A 19,421-nucleotide genomic window follows, 5' to 3' on the forward strand; every position below is an offset into this window, starting at 1 on the left:
ATGCGCTCCGTTGATTGACATCTTCATACGTACTTTGGGGGTTTGTGTTCAGTGGAGCAAATAGTATACATTCTTTAAATGTGTCCATCCTGCAGATGTGCATCCTAGCTATAAAAAATGCACATTATCGCAATGACTTACACATATCATAATAAGTGATGAAAACTTTACTTAAATATTTCATCAGTGATGTTTTGTTTAAAGTGTCTTTTTAGCATTGGGTCTGTTTAGCATTTGTACCAGTGATGGAATTTCACTCAGTACAAATACCCAAGTTTGGTATTTTATATTAATTTTAGTGTACTGTACTTGAATATATCTATTTATAGCAATGTCCAACTTTTTTTCTTTACTACATGTATTGGAAAGCTTTAGTTATTAATGACATTACAGTATAACATTTTACTAACAAAATTAATGTTGTAGTAATCATATAATATACTATTGTATAATTATATTTTTGCATTATGAGTACTTTTTTTTACTGACATTTTGCTATTGAGGAATATGTGTATTTAATTAAATGACATTTTATATTTACCTATTAATAATATTATAATAATCAAGTTTTCATTTTGTAGTATTGCTGAATATAGACCCCAACACGTTAATGTGAGGCAACACTGAAACTTTCCAACCATAATTTGTTTTCAAATACTAAAATGAGATAAATTCTTTGATCACTTTTAACAATGTTATACCTCTTCTAAATTAAACTGATATAAATAGTTATTTAACTTTAAAGATTTTAAGCTATTATTGGATTATATTAGATGGACATCATCTGACTACTTTTGCTTATAGTTGGTGGTCTGCTCTGAAAGATAAATATTTGTAACAAACATAGCAGCGCCGTCTATACATTTCACCGTGTTTAAATGAAGCTTTGCATGGCCTCAGTAACTCAACCCTCAGCAGACCACGAGCGCCAACTTTTATGTGGAAACTGTTTATTTGCTGTGAAATTCTACAAATATCACAAGAAGATACTTTTATGTTTTTCTCCTAATGGTGGAGTACCGCAGCGTGATGTGGCCTCATCTATGAATACTTTCTGGGAAACTTATCTTGTGTAGCCTGCTAATTTTTTAAATAAGCATCAGCATGAGCAGCCCGGGGTAACAGTCAGTGATTCATCAGTCACCATTCTTGTCGTAATTATGATTTCTGTATTTTGACATCTGGGGAAAGTCTTTGAAGTGTGTTTGATTCTGCAGAGAGCCCGCAAACAGGCTAATGGAGACAGAGTTAGAAACTGTTGCCAGTATCGTCTGAGCAATCACCCATGATACCCACCCATGGCGAACCTCCAGCGCTTTGCTCAAAACTGGAGCTTTCTGGTGAGGAAAACAGCAGCTGAGATTTATTTCATCTCGTCATCCACAAAAATAAACCTCTTGTCAGCTGGTGTGTCTGGACAGTGTTCTTTGTTTTATTGTTTCCAACTTCCTTTTAGGGTATTTCCCTTAATTATTGAATAAAAGAACAATTTGTTTCCCCCCTCCCTATTGCAACCACCTCCAAAATCGAGTACCGTTTTTATAGGGAAGTATTAGCCATCTGTGTGGCAAACCCTTCTCTAAGTCTGAAGCAAATAACACTGATCCTTATGAAAACAGTGATAATGAGGAGAAGTATTACGCTGAGTTCCTGTTGTTTGCTGGAGCCTTCACCTCTGTTCGTCAGTGAAGAAGTCACTTGTAGTGTCAAAATCAGGAAATAATGAAGCTTAATGGTGCCTCTTTCTCAAGTGTGTTTTTTCTGTATCTCCTCAGACGTGTTAATGAATTCTCTTCTAAAACTCCCCTCTTGAGAGCGTCTGACACTTCCTGTACATGTATGATTTGTTTCATGTGATTTTCTTTTCCTCTGAACACACACAATGTTACACTCTGGCTTTTTATTCATGAAAAAAGATGAGCAGAACATCAAGGGAACGCCAGCACAGACTGGCTGGCACATATCGCAGGGTGTTAACAGGTGAGGGTAATATCCTAAAGGTGCAGACACCTGCCTCACCTGGGGTTCACGGCGAGGTCAGGACACCTGTGCCGTTCTCTATCTTAACTCCCTGCAGAGGGCTTTGCTATTACAGGTGTTCACACCTAACATTTATTTATTTCAGATTTCACAGGTGCTTCAGATACACTCAGCAGTAGAAGAGCCCAGGTACAGTCGGTTTGAGAGGAAGAGGCACGACAAAATGTTGATTTCAATTTTGTACGGTGAGCTCTTGCACAAACTTCAAATATATTTACAATAATAAACAATCAATGATTCCATAAGATGTGATATTTACAGTTATTACAAATAACGAGTTCAGTGACTGCAGCTGAAGGAGACAGTAACTGGAGTTGATTTCTCTTAGCAGTAGATTTTTAAAAACAATTCACATTGTTTCTTGTTTTGTTTGCAGAGAGGAAAATCCCACTCTGGTGTCAAAAGTCAAGTTAATGGCAAGAAATCTGTGGTACAATACAAACAGTTTAATTGTGTATTTAACAATCAATAACCACTTCTAGTTGGAACATTTCTGCAGAAAAGAACCGAGAAACACTTATAAAACAGTCAGTCGTAACAAAATAACTGGTGTTCTTATTGAAATAAACTCATAAAAAAGAAACACTTTTATACAGAATATTTATACAGGAATAGCTTTTTGAGTTGGATTGTTAACCAAAGGAAGACACATCGCAGACATCGATTTTCACACAGATTGCATATGTTTTTCTCTCTAAGGTGTTCTATAGGTTAGTCATTTTACCTAAGCTTATTTGCATGATAGTAAAAATTGCATACAACATTAATTGTGAAGCTTGTAGCATGAGTTGCTCGACATACAGCACTTTTTATAGGCAACCTTTAAAGCACATTTCTCCATTTAAAACGTTTAAGACACTTTTTGTTTTTACTGCCCATCGAAATCACATTTATAAATAGAAAAAAGATTGGTGGGGTTTAAAAAAAGCTAACATAAACTTAAAAAAAAAGAAGTAATTACATCAGAAACACTGCATGAACTGCAAATAAATAATGTCAGACAACATAAACATGGTGTAATTCACATTTCTAACTGTGTGGAAATTCAGAGAGTTACAGTGACAAAGGTTTTGCAAAATAATCTAACATCGGCAGTGCCGTATAGTACAAGGCATTTGTTGGCATAGTTTCTTTAAGACTGTATCTTTTTTTACAGTTACAATATAATGTCTATATATATATATTTATATTTCCTCCCTAAGAAATAATATGTAAAGACTGAGCAATTGTCGCAGGTTCACCTGGGCTGGGTGATGGCGTTCCAGAGTTTGGAGTGATTCATAATCACATTTTGCACTTTTTAAAAGAATAACTAATCCGCCAGCAGGCTCCCGACTCGACACCTCATAATTAAGGCCTTGTCAACCTCTTGGTCCTTGAATTCATTTGCTTTTTTTATTTTTTATTTTAAAGATCCAGTTAAACATCACATACGTAAACACCTATCAAAGTCCTAGCAAACTCCAGGGGGACTTTTTTTTTCTTTTTAAATATAATCAGTAGCTCAAAAAGATAAAGTAAGTCAGTGTAAAACAACAGACATAGAGTGCAGTCAGCAAATATCCACGGCAACATACTTAGAATATTTTTTTTTGTGCAGATTATTTAAATGATGCATCAGTCTTTACAGTGATAATAATACAAGTTTTACAAAATCCAAAAAGTAGTACTTGAGTCTGAAATTGGCTTTCCAGTGTGTGAGCGCTCACTTCACGTCAGTCTGCAGCGGATATATCTAAACACTCGTCGTACAGTCCGGGCGCTGTACTGATTAAAAACACTACTTTTCTGTGTTTGCAGTGTGGTGGTTCTGTGTCGGAGCGTCACATTTAGCACAGTCATCAGTGTGTGTGTGCGAGACCACTCGGTGTGTGTTCTACTCCGCGGCCTCGTGCTCTGACTCCGCCTGGGCCTCCGCGCCTCGGGCCAGCTGCTCCTCGATCTTAATGGAGAAGATGGTTCTGTTGGTCTGCGTGCTGTCCTCCATCTCCTTCAGCAGCTCTCCGCTCTCCCTGAAGTCCGTCAGCTCCTCCTCGAAGGCGGGGCTGCTGCTGCTGCTGCTGCTGCTGGTGGTGTTGGTGGTTGCCGCGGTGCTGTTGATGTTGTTGCCGGGCTCCTTGGGCGCCTTGGCTGGGTGGTTGATATAGAAACGCTGGCTCTGGAAGAACTTGATGATGGTGAGCTTGGGCAGGTCCAGCTGGGCCGACAGGGTGTGGATGGCCTCCTCGTCGGGGTACAGGCCCACGTCCTGGATGAAGCTCTGCAGGATGCCCAGCGCCTCCAGGGAGATCTTCCCCCCACACGTGCGGGACTTCATGATCCCCCCGCGGCTGACCTCGTCCTCCGTCTCGGCCGGAGAGGCGGTGGAGGGCTGGCGCGGCGGCAACCGGGGGCCGGTGCAGGGCTGCATGAGCTGCAAGGGCTGCTGGGACAAAAGGGGTTGGCAGGGGTGCTGAAGGGAGGGCTGGTGCTGGTACTGGTGCTGCTGCTGGGACTGAGGGAGCTGAGCCTGCAGTGGGAAGAGAAGGGGAAGAGAAAGGAAACGCGGATGTTATCAGTGAACACTTATCGGCGCCTTAATAAGGCCTTTCATTCAAATCAATTGAGTTGTGAGGGAAAATGGGCCCACTGTGTATAGAACAGTCACTTGGTTGTAGGAATTCTCCATGTAATATCTCATTGAATGTAATCAGTTCTGCAGATATGATTTTTCCCCCCCCTTTTTTTTGGATGTGGGAGATTGTGTCTCATTGTGGGGGTAGAGCACACACACTCCTACACACACACACACACACAAAGTGAAGAGACACACTCAGCCCGACACACAGTGGGAAACTGGCCTCTCTATTATAGCCTCTGCTGCTTATCAGGCTCTATTGCCAGGCGGTGATAAACAAGCTCTCTGTGCACAATTCTCGCCGCGATGGCCTGGCTGATTTGCCGCAGTGTGAGAATGCTATCGATGGCTTTCACTCCGCTGTCAAAATCCCTTTAGTGTAAACACATGACACACTGCTCGTAAAATGTCTCATTGTGTGGCTGGAGAGGGAGTGAGTGGGTAACTCGTGGTCCCTATTGACCCCGCAGAATGGGTGCTCTTTTATTTTCATTTCTGAGTCAGACACTGCAGAAGAGGTGTTTCATAATGAAGTTTGCAAAACAGCACTTTGCAGGGACTCTTGTTTGCCAGCTGCATAAATGCACCCAGAGATGTGATTTTACTGTACCAATATACCAGGCTATGATAGTTCTTGTTGAGCAAATGGAAGCTAATTTGGCTAATGTATCACGTTAGAGAAGGACCGGCACAAAATATTTAAACACTAGTCTCTTATGGGTGGTGTAAAACGGCACTATTAAAATCAGAAATAATCCTATTTGATCAATCTACAACCATTTATGTTCGCATGCAAAGTATGCACAACATTTCCTCATTCCAAATCTGCTGCTGTAGCTGATTTGTAAAAAGAAAATCATATTACTTTATTTATATCCAGTAAATGGCAGCCTTTGTGAAACACTGGCCACGTCTCCAAGTAACCAAGTAACTAATGAAACACTCAGACTTTTTATAGAAGTATTATTGTACTTCATTAAGATATTTCGACCGTTAACCGAGGCTGTGTGTTGTTTTCTATTCATCTGCCAGATGTCTTTTATAAAGCAGCTCTATTAAATAAGGCTAATGATATCTTTGAAAATGGCTTTTTGTGAAAAGTAGGAACTTTTAATTGTTCCTGTGCTTCTAATTAACAAGTGTTATTTATCACACATTCCTGAAAGATTAGTTAAGATGAAATGAACTAGGGGGAAATTAGGTTTTCCACTTATTTCAGAAAACTTAAAAATACGTACATACAGTAAGACCCTGACTATTTTTTATACTGATCGATTAATCATTTGGTGTATGAAATGTCAGGAAATAAGCGTCAGATTTCAGTGATTAATTGATTCTTAAAATGTTAAACCCTAATATTTGCTTGTGGGTGCATCTGTGTGTGAGTATGTTTCCTACATGTAAAGTTAGTATTTTATAAACTTGCAGGTCCCGCTCACCTGTAGCTGGTCAGAGGAGAACTGCGTCAGGTGCATGGGGCGCTCGTTGTGGTGCTGCTGCTGCCCCGCGCTGCTCTCCTGCTCGTAGATGGCGTCCCGCTCGGCCATGCAGAGGCTCAGGAAGCGGCGGATCATGGAGAGGTTCTCCCAGAGCGTCCTGTTCTCCGGAGACGGATCCTCCTTCCAGCGCAGCAGCTCACAGAGCCAGCCCTGGAGGAAGGAGACACAGAGAGGAAGAGCAGGTCAGTAAAGCACGGTTGTTAGGGCACAGGACACAATGATTTATTATCATCATTTTTGGACCAAAGTGTGGAAACTGGTTCACATATAGTTACAGTCCTACACCTAAGAGAATATCCACATTATTATATATGCTTTTTCTGTGAGAGAGGGGATGTTCAATGCGGCAACAACACCTTCCAGGATGAGAATAAATCAAAACCATAGTAAAAATAGAAACACAGAACAGCCTATTGTTTCACAGTAGCTGCACCTGCGGTAAGTATGTTTTTTTTCTGCCTCAGCTAAAGATGAAGATGTGAATTAGCCAAGGTCAGGCAGCACAGCAGGAAGGGACAATTTAACGTGACGAGAAACACACACACTCCCATATTGAGTAGCACCCTTGGGAGGAAGCGAGTGACTCCCATGTTTAAACACTCCAGCAGAGGGCCATGAAACACAGAGCTGAGGAACAGGACGGACAGTAAGCACCTGAAACGCGTTACTTCATCAAATCAAAGGATGTTCAATGACCTTGATGAAGGAAATAGGACACAGTACTGGAAGTGCAAAGCTTATTGTAAATCACTGGTTGTTTTCTATGTATATATATTTTTTTTATTTGCACAGAATAATGTGTGCAATGTACAAGTACAGACATCCTTTCAGAGGCTTTATATCATGATGATATCCTCATATCGGGTTTTTAAAAGATATTGGAATTAACAATCCTAAGCATGTTCAAAACAATAGAAAATAGTATTACATTTACATGTATAAAAAGTTGTTTGATGTGATATAATATAGCTATTTCATTAAGTTTGAACACCAAATGTAACATACTGTACACATGTATCTAGCACACAACTATACATCAATATAAAAAAAGAATTCACAATAATATTAGACCCATGTTGAATATTCATATTAATCATCGATCAATTGCTTCTGTTTCATCTGTAAGTAAACTGACTAAAACCAATACAAAGTTTAGCGTTTTGGCCTGGAGGTCTCTTCTTTTCTGACATTGATTGAGTCTTATTAGAGAAAGGATTTTTAGTTTGGTTTTGATTGACACATTTACAATATATAAAACGTGTTTTTTAAGTGGTGATTCTCGACTGCAGGGAAGGGCTCTGCGGGAGTTGAGTGACGTGATCTCAGAGCCTCGAACACGATGACCTAAACCTCAGCAGGGCAGAGTGTGTGTGAGTAAGAGAGAAGGGAATAACACACTGTAGTGCTGTGTGGGAGAGAGAAGAGGAGTGGGGCCGAGGCTACAAAAGAGCTGTAAAGGGACAGAAGTGGATGAAGAAGGAGGGATGGCCGGGGAGTGAAACCAGCGAGGAGGAAACACGGCGTCAAAGACGAGCAGCGAGGTGTGTGTGTGTGTGTGTGTGTGTGTGTGTTACAGAGGGCTACTCGCTCAGCCGGGTAGTCTGTCCTGGCACCGTGACAGAGCAGCGCTGTAATCTCCCGGCCAGTGCGCGGCAGCACCTTTCATTTCCACAGGATTACACCGCGCTGCTGGTCCGCACACAGACACACACACAGACTCACACACACATGCATACACACAGAGGGCAGAGCCACGCCGCCACACTGCATGCAAGAGATAACTCAGCAGTTTGGTTGTCCCCTGTTCCAACTCCTCCCATAAGCCACATCAAACCCAGGAGGGGTTTTGGAGGAAGCCGAGAGGGGGAGAAAGAGAGAGAGAGAGAGAGACATAAAGGGAGAAAGAAAGGGAGGAGAGGGCCATAAAGCCTGCGTGCCCACCTTGTTCCTTTGCCACGTTTATTGTTGCGTTTTTAATTTGCATGCAGAGGGATTTGGACGGCGCTCCAGTTGGGCTGTCTGTGGTTTCAGCTGATTCGGTAGTGAGGGAGAACACACACACACACACACACACACACACACACACACACACACACACACACACACACACACACACACACACACACAGCCCACTGACACACAAACAGATGCAAACACACTACCACACACCATCTTGTCAAAGCCAGAGAAACTGTACCCCGGCCCAACGATGGAGTAATCCAACTCAAACACTCCCAAAACCAGCAGGATTAAACCCAAAGTAGCACAGCCAATCAAACAAAAGCACGACGTGAACTCCATTTCAATGCCAGGAAGTCCATTTGATGAAATAAAGTACCGGGAGTTTATTAGTTCACAAGTGTGGATGTTTGTTTGGGTGGCGTTTTACTTTTCAGCCTGCATTTCTAGACTTTTTGAGCTGACATTCAGCTTTTTATAGAAGGAGGTGAAGGGAGAATCACACGGGCATTGGGCGAACGTTTTTATGTGATGTACGTCAAACAGCAGTTAGCGCTGCTCCCGGCCAGCACTGTGGACAGTGGACAGTCAGCATTTTCCATGGCAGTTTCAAGAGCTTTGTTTGTGTTTGTCTAATTGCATTGCTTCCACAGACCAGACAGAGGCAGCGGGGATAAAGAGAGGACAGAGAGATGGTGAGAAACAGAAAAAGAGAGAGTGAGAGAGAGAAGCGATTCGACTCCCTTGTTGCCAGTAAACTTCAAAAGAAAAAACTTGGATATTGTAAATGTCATAAAACTTTTTACTGCTATAATGTAAATGAGTGTGAAATGTATTTCAAGTAAAACGTAGTTATATGACAACAATATTCCTAAAGAATGATTAAACTAACAATATTTGATGTTCCACATTACCCTACTGTTGCAGATCTGTTTTCCCCTTTATTATTTAACAGAGTTTGTTGAGCCTCTCCACCGCAGCTGACAAGCACCAGCCGCTCTTGATTGGATCATGGACTTTGCTGCCCCTGCCTCTAAAGTGTTCCAACACGGTCCAGAAAACAAACATCTAGGGCTCTTCAATGCAGTGTACTCTGTGTTTTTGTTGAAGATCATTAAGAGCTCTCTATAAATAAATATAAACGGTGGTTCAGAATAGGCCTGCTGGTGGGGCAACACAGAACACACTGCAGAGTTTCACAACTCGTGTTCGGTCTAGAAACGTTATCATGTCAAAGTTTGACCATCATGACCACAAAGTATGGCAGCGACAGGAACCACACTGCCAGAAAAAGTATTCGACTGATGAGATGGCTTATCATCACTTCCAGCAAACCCACAGTTATGTGAACATTTTTACTTTAAAGATAGGACTTAGATTGTGTGGTTGAGTCTCACACTTCTCATCAACACCCACTTTACAAAAGGCATACAAGCAGTTTTTAATCAAATGTTAAAGATTATTCACTTCATTAGAGTCAAAAGAAATGTCACAGAATGATTAAGTTGTTACGGCTTTTGTGTGAGAGACTTTTGACTGTATCCCCCAGCCGACAGAGCAGCATCCTGAACAAGGAATTTCAAAACCTCAACTTAAGAATTAGGATGTTGTGATCAGCCTTTTACACTCTTTTTGGTCGAATTTTCCATATTTATTTGTTTACCATTTGTAAAGGAAAAATATAATGGATGAATTGATCAAATAATTGCTGTGCTCAGTAAGACCAGTATGGGTAATAATAACTACACATTGAAATAGAGATGAGCTTTGGAGTTGACCTACTGTAATAAACTAACCAATGCATTTCCCAACCTACTGTAGATTACCATGAAATCATAGAGTAAGTAGTAAACTGCAAAGGCAGGATGTTTTGATGCTAAATACATCTCTCAGTTGAACTCACAGATGCTGCAAACAGGTTCATCGGAGCAATAAGTAGTGACAGGCACAGGATTATCTTGCTTTGTTGGCACACACCTGCGACAATATTGCACAATAATCCGCTGCCTCTAGGTCATCGTTGCTTAATTATTAATTAGTTTCAAACAACAGGACTGACAATCAAGAACCAGCAGCCCTTTCTAAATGTACAGCATACACAGATCTGTCCGGGGGTTAATAGGGCTTCGGGGTCATAAGGTGCAAAGAATTAAAAGGGTAATAAACTCTTCAGCAGGCCATTGTACGGTCTGGGTATAAATAGCAACCGAGGTCCTGATCAAAATATTTCCCTCCCAACACAATAGTTGAATTCATGCGCGAGATTCACCCAGCTATGCAATGCGGTGCACCGTGTATGTGAGTGCTGCAGTCACAAGCTGCCAATAAGCGCATAGGCCTGCTCTGTCAGAGAACAGCATGGTATTCACCGCCCAGCCCGTACACCCATCACCACGGCAAACAGTCCCAACATGAAAGCTCACAGAAACCCAGATGAGCAACTGGCTGTGCAGTGAGACAGGGAATTACAGACAGACAGACAGAGGGGTCTGTCACACGGCCCGGCCAACACCTTCCCTCTAATCTCATTTGCTTGTTATCAGTCCCATCAGGCTGACCTCGGCCACTGCAAAAATAAATAAATAAAATAAGCCAACAGATGTCCATCAATTTGCCATTGGAGGTTTTCCCCCTCCTTCCTCTGATTACTGCGTGACCAAAAGTCACGCCTCAGCTTTAACCCCAAAAACGAACTATATGAGTATTTCACATACCATTTGGACAAAAATGAAAATAGCCAAGATGAAAAAATGATGGTGGCCATTGTTGTGGCTGGCGGTTGGAGGACAGGGCTGTTTAGGAGGAGCAGACAAACCTCTTCTGTGTCTGAACAAGCGAGGGAGCTAAAAGTAGGGGAAGACAATGCATTATTGTCTTCCCTCCTCTTTGAACCTGGCAGAGGCCCAGCACTGGCAGACAGCACTATGCAGATAAATGCAACTGATAACATGTTTCTCCTCCCTGAGCAGGCCAATCGGGCGGCTGCACGTGCGCGCTCACCCCGCAAGGTAACTGTGTTGTAAAAACATTAGGCCATGGTGGACGCCCATCTGCTGACGATGGTGGTGTGTTGAAACGTTCCTGATGCTCGGGCATATGCGAATCTCCCGCAACAATAAGCAATAATTGACTGCAAATTCAGCGGCAGATTCTTTTGTGGAGAATAAGTCTTTATACACAAGTAGAACCGCTTTGAGTGACTGTACAAATAATCTTTGCCATTCTGTGAGGAAGAAATCACAATGGAAAGGAGGTCAGTGGCCTTACTTGAACTGCAATGGAAATTGGAAGGATAGCAATGATGCTTAAAAATATTATGAAGAAGACATTGTACTCCAAAGCCAAACCATAACAACATTCAATCCTATTTATTGGACTGTTAGCGTCTTTATTCAATTTCTTTTTTAACATCTACACAGTCATTGACAGTAGTTGGCTCAACATGCGGCGCAACAATTACTTTATACAGCTGCTGATAATAACTTGCAGGGAGATGTAAGTCAGGTGTGCAATGGCCCAAACTTTTAAAGAAAAAGTCTATTGAGTGTTAATCCACATGTGTTCTCCCACTGTGGTCGTGAGTTAATGGTCCCACCATCAATGCTTTGAGTGTAAAGTATTAATTCAAGGTTCAAAGTAGGATTTAACCCGGTGATAAACGTGGTATCACCAGAACACGGGATGAATAAGGATGGTTATGTTCTGTATAATCGTGTTTATGTTCTTTCACTGACTATGGGATAGGGAGATGATCATGGCAAGGGCAATGTTTGCACACAAAAAAGACTCCTAGCAAGATTTTAACATACACATTTGTCTTTGTAAAGGAAAGGAGATTACTGAGCTGTGCATTCATTATATACCCAAAGTGTTTGCATTTGCTCATTCCATTGAAGTTTGCCCTGAAACTGGCTTTGCTACTGTACATCACAAAATACTAATTTATCGAGCGTTACTGAGGCTTTTTTCAACTGGCTCCATGTTGTGTTCTCCATGATCTGACGTGTATTTTTGGACCATGTTAACGTAGAGTATGTAGAAAAAATAACTCCACTTCTACTCACCCCTATTCATTCTGGGAATTTTATCTAGCTCACTTCTCTAACCAATTATATCATGAAATGCATGAAAGGACTTCAACAACATAAAGTAAAACACAACGCAACAGAAGGTATGAAGCTGTTAAATATTTCACATGGTTGTACAGGTAAAAAATAATTTGTTATAGATAAAGGAAATTAACATTTTTCAAAAAATATACGCCTTCGTCTGGACTCAATCTGAGGCTGCTCACCATATGGTGATCAGAGAGTCGTATTTATTGTTAAACACCGTTTCATTTACCTCTGCTTCATTATTAAAACATCACCATCTGATTCGAATTCACACGCTGGTCTTGAGAAGGCATAATAAAAACAACTTTTAGAAATGACAGACAGGCCTTGAGGACAGTTGATTTGCAACCACAGATGATGATGACATTTCTAGTTCTCATATGTACCGATCATGAAGCTGGTTTTCTCTTGAGGAAAGCTTTTGAGGATTAAAAACTGAGTCATCTTAAATAATTTGAAACTTGCCTTTAAAAAATATTCTTTTATTATTTAATCGCGTTGGTATGACTCTGATGTCTTGTCACAGTGGATGCTTTCCAGACTCTGTTGCCAGATTGTGACACTGTCCTCTTTTGTGAGGATGTCAGTAGCTGAGCTTTAGGAGAGACATTTGAAGTCTGAATCATACATGCCAAACAATTAATCTCTATTCGAGCTGCGACATGGAGAAGTCTTAGCCAAACAGTGAACGTTTTCTGAAGAGGGGTCGCGACCTCTCCAGATACAATAAGCAAGTTGACAACAATAACAGACTGACAGCTAACACGACACACATTGTGGAGGCAAGGCATGACTGTGCAGGAAATGGCCCTCTCTGTGTCAGCACTTGCTCCCACAAACAATACCAACCAGTTCTGTGTGGCCGCTTACGTCATGGCTGCTGAACCAATAAAGTGTGCAGGGAATTTTCGAGCAACCAAATAGAGGCAGATGGAGCATAAAGAATAACCAAAGGCAAATGACCAGTCCATCTAAAATGGAGCACATTAAACATCTGTGTGGTTACAGCATTTTTTTTTATAACTGAACGTTTTGTTCTCTTTCAACAAAGATCTTATTCACACTCAACTGCACCGAACAAAGTAACCATAGTAGGAGTTCACTGTTAAACCACAGTCTAGTCATCCAGGATAAGTGCCTTGCTTAAGAAAACAAGAACAGATAAAAGAGAAGATATCTCATTTGAATGAATATGGTATCTATAAATTAGATTGCAAAAATGTTTTAATATGTTCAGTATTTGTCCACATTACTAGATGCAGTAGTATCACTTATAAAACCAGTCAATATCACATTTGAGTGAAACTATGTTCTTTATGACCACCAGAGCACATCACAACGTTCATGAATACAAAATGGCTGAAAATCGAGTCACTGATGATGCTACAGTACATGCGTCACTTTGTATCAAATATTAGTTTTGTTTGAATGGCACTGTAATCTACTTTAGCCTGGTGGTGGGCTGATATTTGGGTGTTCAAACACTGTCCTCCCACCACAAATGTACCTCCTGTTTACAATCTCCTCTGTTCAATACTGCTGAGGCAGATGGAGGATGAATGCACAGAAGACAACAAAAACACAGAAGACGATCTAGAGATAAACAACAACGGCAGCAACATTACAAACGCAGAAAGCACCTACATGCAGTCTGATTCCATCAATTATAAGAGCTTGATTGAGATTTAATTCAAAGCTGGGGTTTAATTGCTAATATCAAAGTATAATTAGGCTGATAAATCATGACTGATCTTATTGAATTAGCAATTGAAATAGCAGAGAACCAGCAAATTGTCTATGTCAGCTAAATAAGTGTTCTTAATTGGCCTACAAGTTTTCTTCAGATACTAATGAAACTGAACAAATTTCCATCCCCAAAAAGTATTCACAAATAGAAAGTCTTCAATGCAGTTGTTGATTCAGCTCCATGGCTGTATGTCTTGTTCCACTTGTATATTCATCTTGAAGTTAACAGAGTGTTATTCAAGTGGCAACATAGTAAATGTCAACTTATCCTATGTCCTCTTTAGGCACAATCCATGCAGTAATAAAGTGAAGAATAGGATGAAGACAGAAGGATGAGGATGGAAAGTATGTTTTGCTCTGAGAAAGAGAGATAAGGACAGAGAGAGGGGACTGTGAAGGAAAGAAAGATCAATTAATGCGAGCAAGACCAAGTGCACAGAAGCAGCAGCATGAGCACTGGGATAGGTCTTAATTTCTCCCCATGCGATTCCCCCCCACACACACTCCTGTATGCCCACACACTCACACAGACTCTCTCTCTCTCCCTCTCTCAGACCGCATCTGCCGGAGCTAGTGGCTGTAGTTAAATTGAAATATTTCCCGGCGTGTGTCAGAAGCATGCAGAATGATAATTATGACAGATCTGATTAGGCGGGCCGAGTCGGGCGGCTCCGGGCTGCAGGTGCGACCTTGTGCATTCCTGAGTGTGTAAATAAAATTAATTACAAGCGTAGGGGGCGCGCAGCGCGTGACATCAGCGCGCACAGGGGGGACTCCCACGGGGGGTACCCTAATGGAATATTTTCCCCGAGTCTAATAATACAGTTGGTATTGACTTGAGGTAATTAGGGGGATCATTAAAGCGCTTTTCCCGGCGTATTTGCCTGCCTGATCAGATTAGCGAAAATGGGCCTCAGAACAAGCCCTGTGTGGTCTGTCAGGAGAAGTGGAGACAGTGGGAGAGGGTTAGCTAGCAAACATGTGCAGGAAAGAAAGAGCAAGCAGATACTGAGCCTGGGACACGGTAGCATTTGCTAACAAGAGGGCAAGGGCGATGGCTAGTAGGGTAAGCTTGTGGCTAGTAGGTTGAGCACTGGTTAGGCTTTGAGAAATGTTCTTTAAAAGAGGGCCATTAACTATTTTGAAAGTGCTAGCTCAGTCACCGGTGAACTGACTAACACCTTCTCCAAAGTAGAAAACATTTGTCTTATAATAATGCACTCGAGGTGATGACAGAGAGAGAATTTAGAGTCCTTACATTCGGGGCACAATCCTAGTTTGGACTGCCGGGTAGGAGGCAGGCGAGGAGGAGGGAGTGGGTTGTGCAATTGGAGACAGATGGGGTGAGAGGTGGCATGTAAGGCGTAAGTGAGAGAGATGGCAGGAGAGACACAAAGTGCTCTGGGCATGCTCAGTGAGACCCCCGGGCTCCTGCTAAGAGGAGGACAGTTCGATGAAACAGGCAGTGGAGAGAGAACTGGCTGGTGGGAATTCCACTGTCCATTAAACAATAAGAGAAAGGCTCGTTTCAGAGGGAGGGGAAGACTTACCGTTTGCTAGATAATTCATTCGCTAAATTAATTATTCAGACAGCTGGGTCTCCAGTTCAAGAAATTGTGTCTTTAATAATAGAGAGGATCTGGCCTAGCCTGTTTCCCATGGCAACCTAATAACCAAGCAGGCACAGGAGATAAATAAATAAATAAATTAATAAACAGTCACGGCCCTTTTAGATCCCTCTGGGTTGTGATATGCTTGCTCTGATCTGCCTAATTTCAGACAGAGAGAGGTGTGGAGAACTGTGAGTCTACAAAAAACTAGACATCTTGATGCCTGTCCTGCTATTGCTAGAAAGTCAAACTTATAAAAAGTGGAGCAAAATGTCACTATGCTGCTCCAACAAACAGCCAGAAGTTCCTGATGTAATCACAACTTCACTATATCAATTTGACTATCTTAGGATGTAATTTATTGCCATTTGTACACAAGACTTCATGCAAAACATGACTTCTAACATGCTGACCCCAAGTGGCTTCTCAGTAACAGTCAAACCTCTAAACTGTCACAATCCAGAAACAGACACCCAAAAGGTCAGCCATCTGCCCCTCTAGTTAATCAGCCAGTGCATGGAGCAGAATGACAGAAGTGGCGTGTGTGTGTGTGTGTGTGTGTGTGTGTGTGTGTGTGTGTGTGTGTGTCTGGTTGGGTCGGTCATGTATTAAATATCTGAGATTAAAGCTAAGAAAAGTGTTGAAGCCCCCATTAAAACACGTACGACCACAAAACGTATTCCACTCGTAACAGGAAATGAGTAATTTTCCAAACATGACGGAAACAGTTCCAGTTATTCCGTCACCCTCCCTTCCTCTTCATATCAGTGTCCCCGCCCGCCCTCACCTACTTCCCCCACCTCTCTCCAGACCAACAAGGCCCTCACCCGCCCTCCCCCACCCCCCACCATCACCACCCCCCCCACTCCAGGGACTGCCGTGCCAGGCGGGTGCAGGGTGACAGATGGCATACACCAACCTCTCCCCCCCCCCCCCCCTTGCTCTACCCTCGCCCCCCTACTGCACCAGCCCCCCTGCCCGGCCCCCCCGGTGGCGCAGCGGCGGACCAGATCAGTGCCATTCTGTCTCATTAGAGCCTGGCTAATTAGCGTAGCCTCTTCCAGGGGAGAATGAGCGAGTGAGAGAGAGAAAGAGGGATGGGGAGAGAGGGCGGTGTTGGTGGCGTTCTCTAGTCTTCTGGTCATTGAGGAGTCGGAGGGCTTTGAGCCCCGTGGAGCGCGGGGCTCCCCGGGTGCTTGTTTTATGACAGCAGGGACTATGATTCTATCAGATTCGCAATTCCTCTCAGGAAGTGTCGGAGATGTTTAGACATAGAAGTCGTGTCAGAGGAAAGCCCCCAACCTGCCCCCACTCCCTCAGCTAACCTCCCATCGCTCAACTGAACATTAGCCGCCCTCTCTGCTAGGCTCGCCAACACAGCAAGCCTCCCCTGTTAATATGAATGAAAACAAAGCATAGTAGCTTGCTAGAAAGCGCTCTAGCCCAACCGAGCCAGTTAATAATGTTGACATCAACTCCAGCCTATCCAGATCAAAGCTCCGCAGGCTCAAATGAAATGGGCCGTTTGGCGAATATTGCTACTTCTGGCAGTGTCATCACTGGATTTGAACCAGTAACACACAATTGTTTTCTCCAAGTCTGACATCTCCTGAAGCTAAATGGAGATGGAGCATTCTTGGATCATTGGATCAGTTTGAGTCATTGAGGAATGGATCATGAATAATGATTCTGATTTTATCAAAGACTAAATGTAATATCTGTCCTAATAAATCAGAATTGCTGCATGGATTACTTAAAAAATACGTATGCCCAGACTTGAAGTGAAATGGCGGCCATTAATCTGATAAAGTCATATATCTTAGGGTTAGATTCACTGCTCCATAGTTACTACACTCTGAATATGTGGCAGTAAAAGAGTGATTGAAATGCAACATTGAATATGTGAGAGAGGGGGGGCAGTTAAGGGTGGCAGAGGCCTGCTGTGGTTACGAGCCCTAAGAGAGAACGGGATGGCTGCGTTCCAGGAACCCCCCAAACACACACACACATTCAAATGTGCCAACACATAAACCCATATCTATATGCAGTGTATACACACACCTAAGCCTACACTCAGTGGAGCATGCACCAATCAGTAAACTCCTGTTTAGTGCTTTTTCTACCATGGGGGGCACTACTGTCTATGACCTCCTTCAACTCCACATCCCTTTTTTTGTCACCTCTCAGATCGCCATCACTCTTCCTTATCTCTTCTCAGCTTTTTCTGTTTTTCTGTGTTGGGAAAATAAGCTGTACAGAAAAGCTAAATACCTATAGAAACATGTCCCCACATATATAATGGAATGGTACCAACAGATACTGACCACCTCATACTGAGCTTGCATAAGCATGCTGGGAAATCCTGAGCTGAACTGAAGCGGTTGAACTTCACACGGAGCTGACAAGACGGTGCCAGCCTCAGTGATGAGGCCTCTTCTCTACCCTCCCCCCACGATTATTTCCCTGGACCCCATATGGGCATCCTGCCAGTCCAGCCCATCCTCCATCCTCATCACCAACCACATGCACACTGCACTACCAACCTCAGCACCATGTGTCTGTTGGCATGGCGCTCTACCCAGGGCTTGGATATTGTTATGTTCTTCCAGCAAGGCGGCAAAGCTCTCTGGACTTAAGCTGTCGTTTACAACATGTCATTTAAAAATACATTTTGCCCTTCTTCCTGGCTGACTGATTCACACTATACAGTAGTAAGCTCATGAACAATTAACACTGACATACTCAACACCCAGTATGCTAGCTCTGGTTACATGAAGTCATCGTTTCTATAGTACCAGCAATGGCACCAATGCTTTTTTTCTAAATAAGCAGAATTGAGTTGCTAACTTGCCTTATGGAGACCTTTACATCATGTTTAATTGTATGGATAAAATATATGGAAAATATGTATGGATAAAATACTGCAAATAACTCATATTTTCCTTATCTCTTCATTCTCAATGAATTGGTTGTTTGATAAAATGTCAAAAGGTACCAAGTCCAAACATTTAATTTACAATTATATAAAACACCAGCACATTTAAGAAGGTGGATTCACCTAATGTTAGGCATTTTCTTGCAGCTCAAATGATTGTTTGATGAAAATAGTTTCCTAATAATTCCACACAAATTGTTTGACTGACTTTATTTCTGGGAAGTCAAACCTCTATAGAGTCATCTAACTTTGGCTAAAACGAAGTAAGTAAAACAACGAACTTGTCCCTCTTAAAGATGCAGAACTTAAGAAGATATTTGTCGAAATGTCCTCTAATAACTAGGGGCTGGTCTCTGATTTTAGGGGTTCAGGGGTCCTGAAGCGGAGGAGCAGCCCTGGTCTCGCTGCGCTGGTAGCTGTGGCAATGCCGGCTGGGTAGTAAGGGGGGAGACCAGCTGCCCGGGGAGCGCCCATTACGAGATGGAGCCAGAGATAAGTGCTCTCCCAGGCCCCCTTTCACAGGCATAATTAGCACACTTCTTATCTGCTGCTCAATTCACATTCACACCCGCCTGCATGAATGGAACGTGAAAGAGAGGCAGAAATCGGGGGAACGAGAGAGGTAGAGGGGCAAGACAGAAAGATGGGAACGAGGTGGAGAAGGCACGGTGGAAACCTGTTCCCAGACAAACCCTCATTTGAGGAGAGAGAGACATGTGCGAGTTAATACTGCGACCGCCTCGCTCTCCCCCTTTCTCTTTCTCCAAAGAGTCTTTGAACTCCTTAACAAAAACAGTGGTTTGTGCATCAAACTGCAATTTGGTAAAACAAAGCTATCTGGGGGTATAATCATCCTAATCAGCAAGAAAAAAATAAAGCCTTTGCAGATATTTCGAGATT

The 19,421-nt window shown here is 42.5% G+C and overlaps 1 protein-coding gene across 7 annotated transcripts in view; it reads right to left on the reverse strand.

Moving 5' to 3' along the window:
• Positions 1-1,885: 1,885 nt before the first annotated feature.
• The window catches only part of LOC117500557 (DNA-binding protein SATB1), a 56,836-nt gene continuing 39,300 nt past the window's right edge, over positions 1,886-19,421 (reverse strand). For 6 of the 7 annotated variants that reach the window (XM_034153451.1, XM_034153450.1, XM_034153448.1 and 3 more), the window contains 2 exons: positions 6,097-6,306; positions 1,886-4,549 (listed from right to left, as the gene is read on the reverse strand). In XM_034153451.1, coding sequence (XP_034009342.1) covers positions 3,917-4,549; positions 6,097-6,306 — 843 coding nt within the window. In that variant the 3' untranslated portion in view covers positions 1,886-3,916. The remainder of the gene's footprint in view (positions 4,550-6,096; positions 6,307-19,421) is intronic. The other variant, XM_034153447.1, reaches the window with a different exon arrangement.

Source organism: Trematomus bernacchii, unplaced genomic scaffold (assembly GCF_902827165.1).
Source record: "Trematomus bernacchii unplaced genomic scaffold, fTreBer1.1, whole genome shotgun sequence".
In the NCBI taxonomy this organism is placed as follows: domain Eukaryota; kingdom Metazoa; phylum Chordata; class Actinopteri; order Perciformes; family Nototheniidae; genus Trematomus; species Trematomus bernacchii.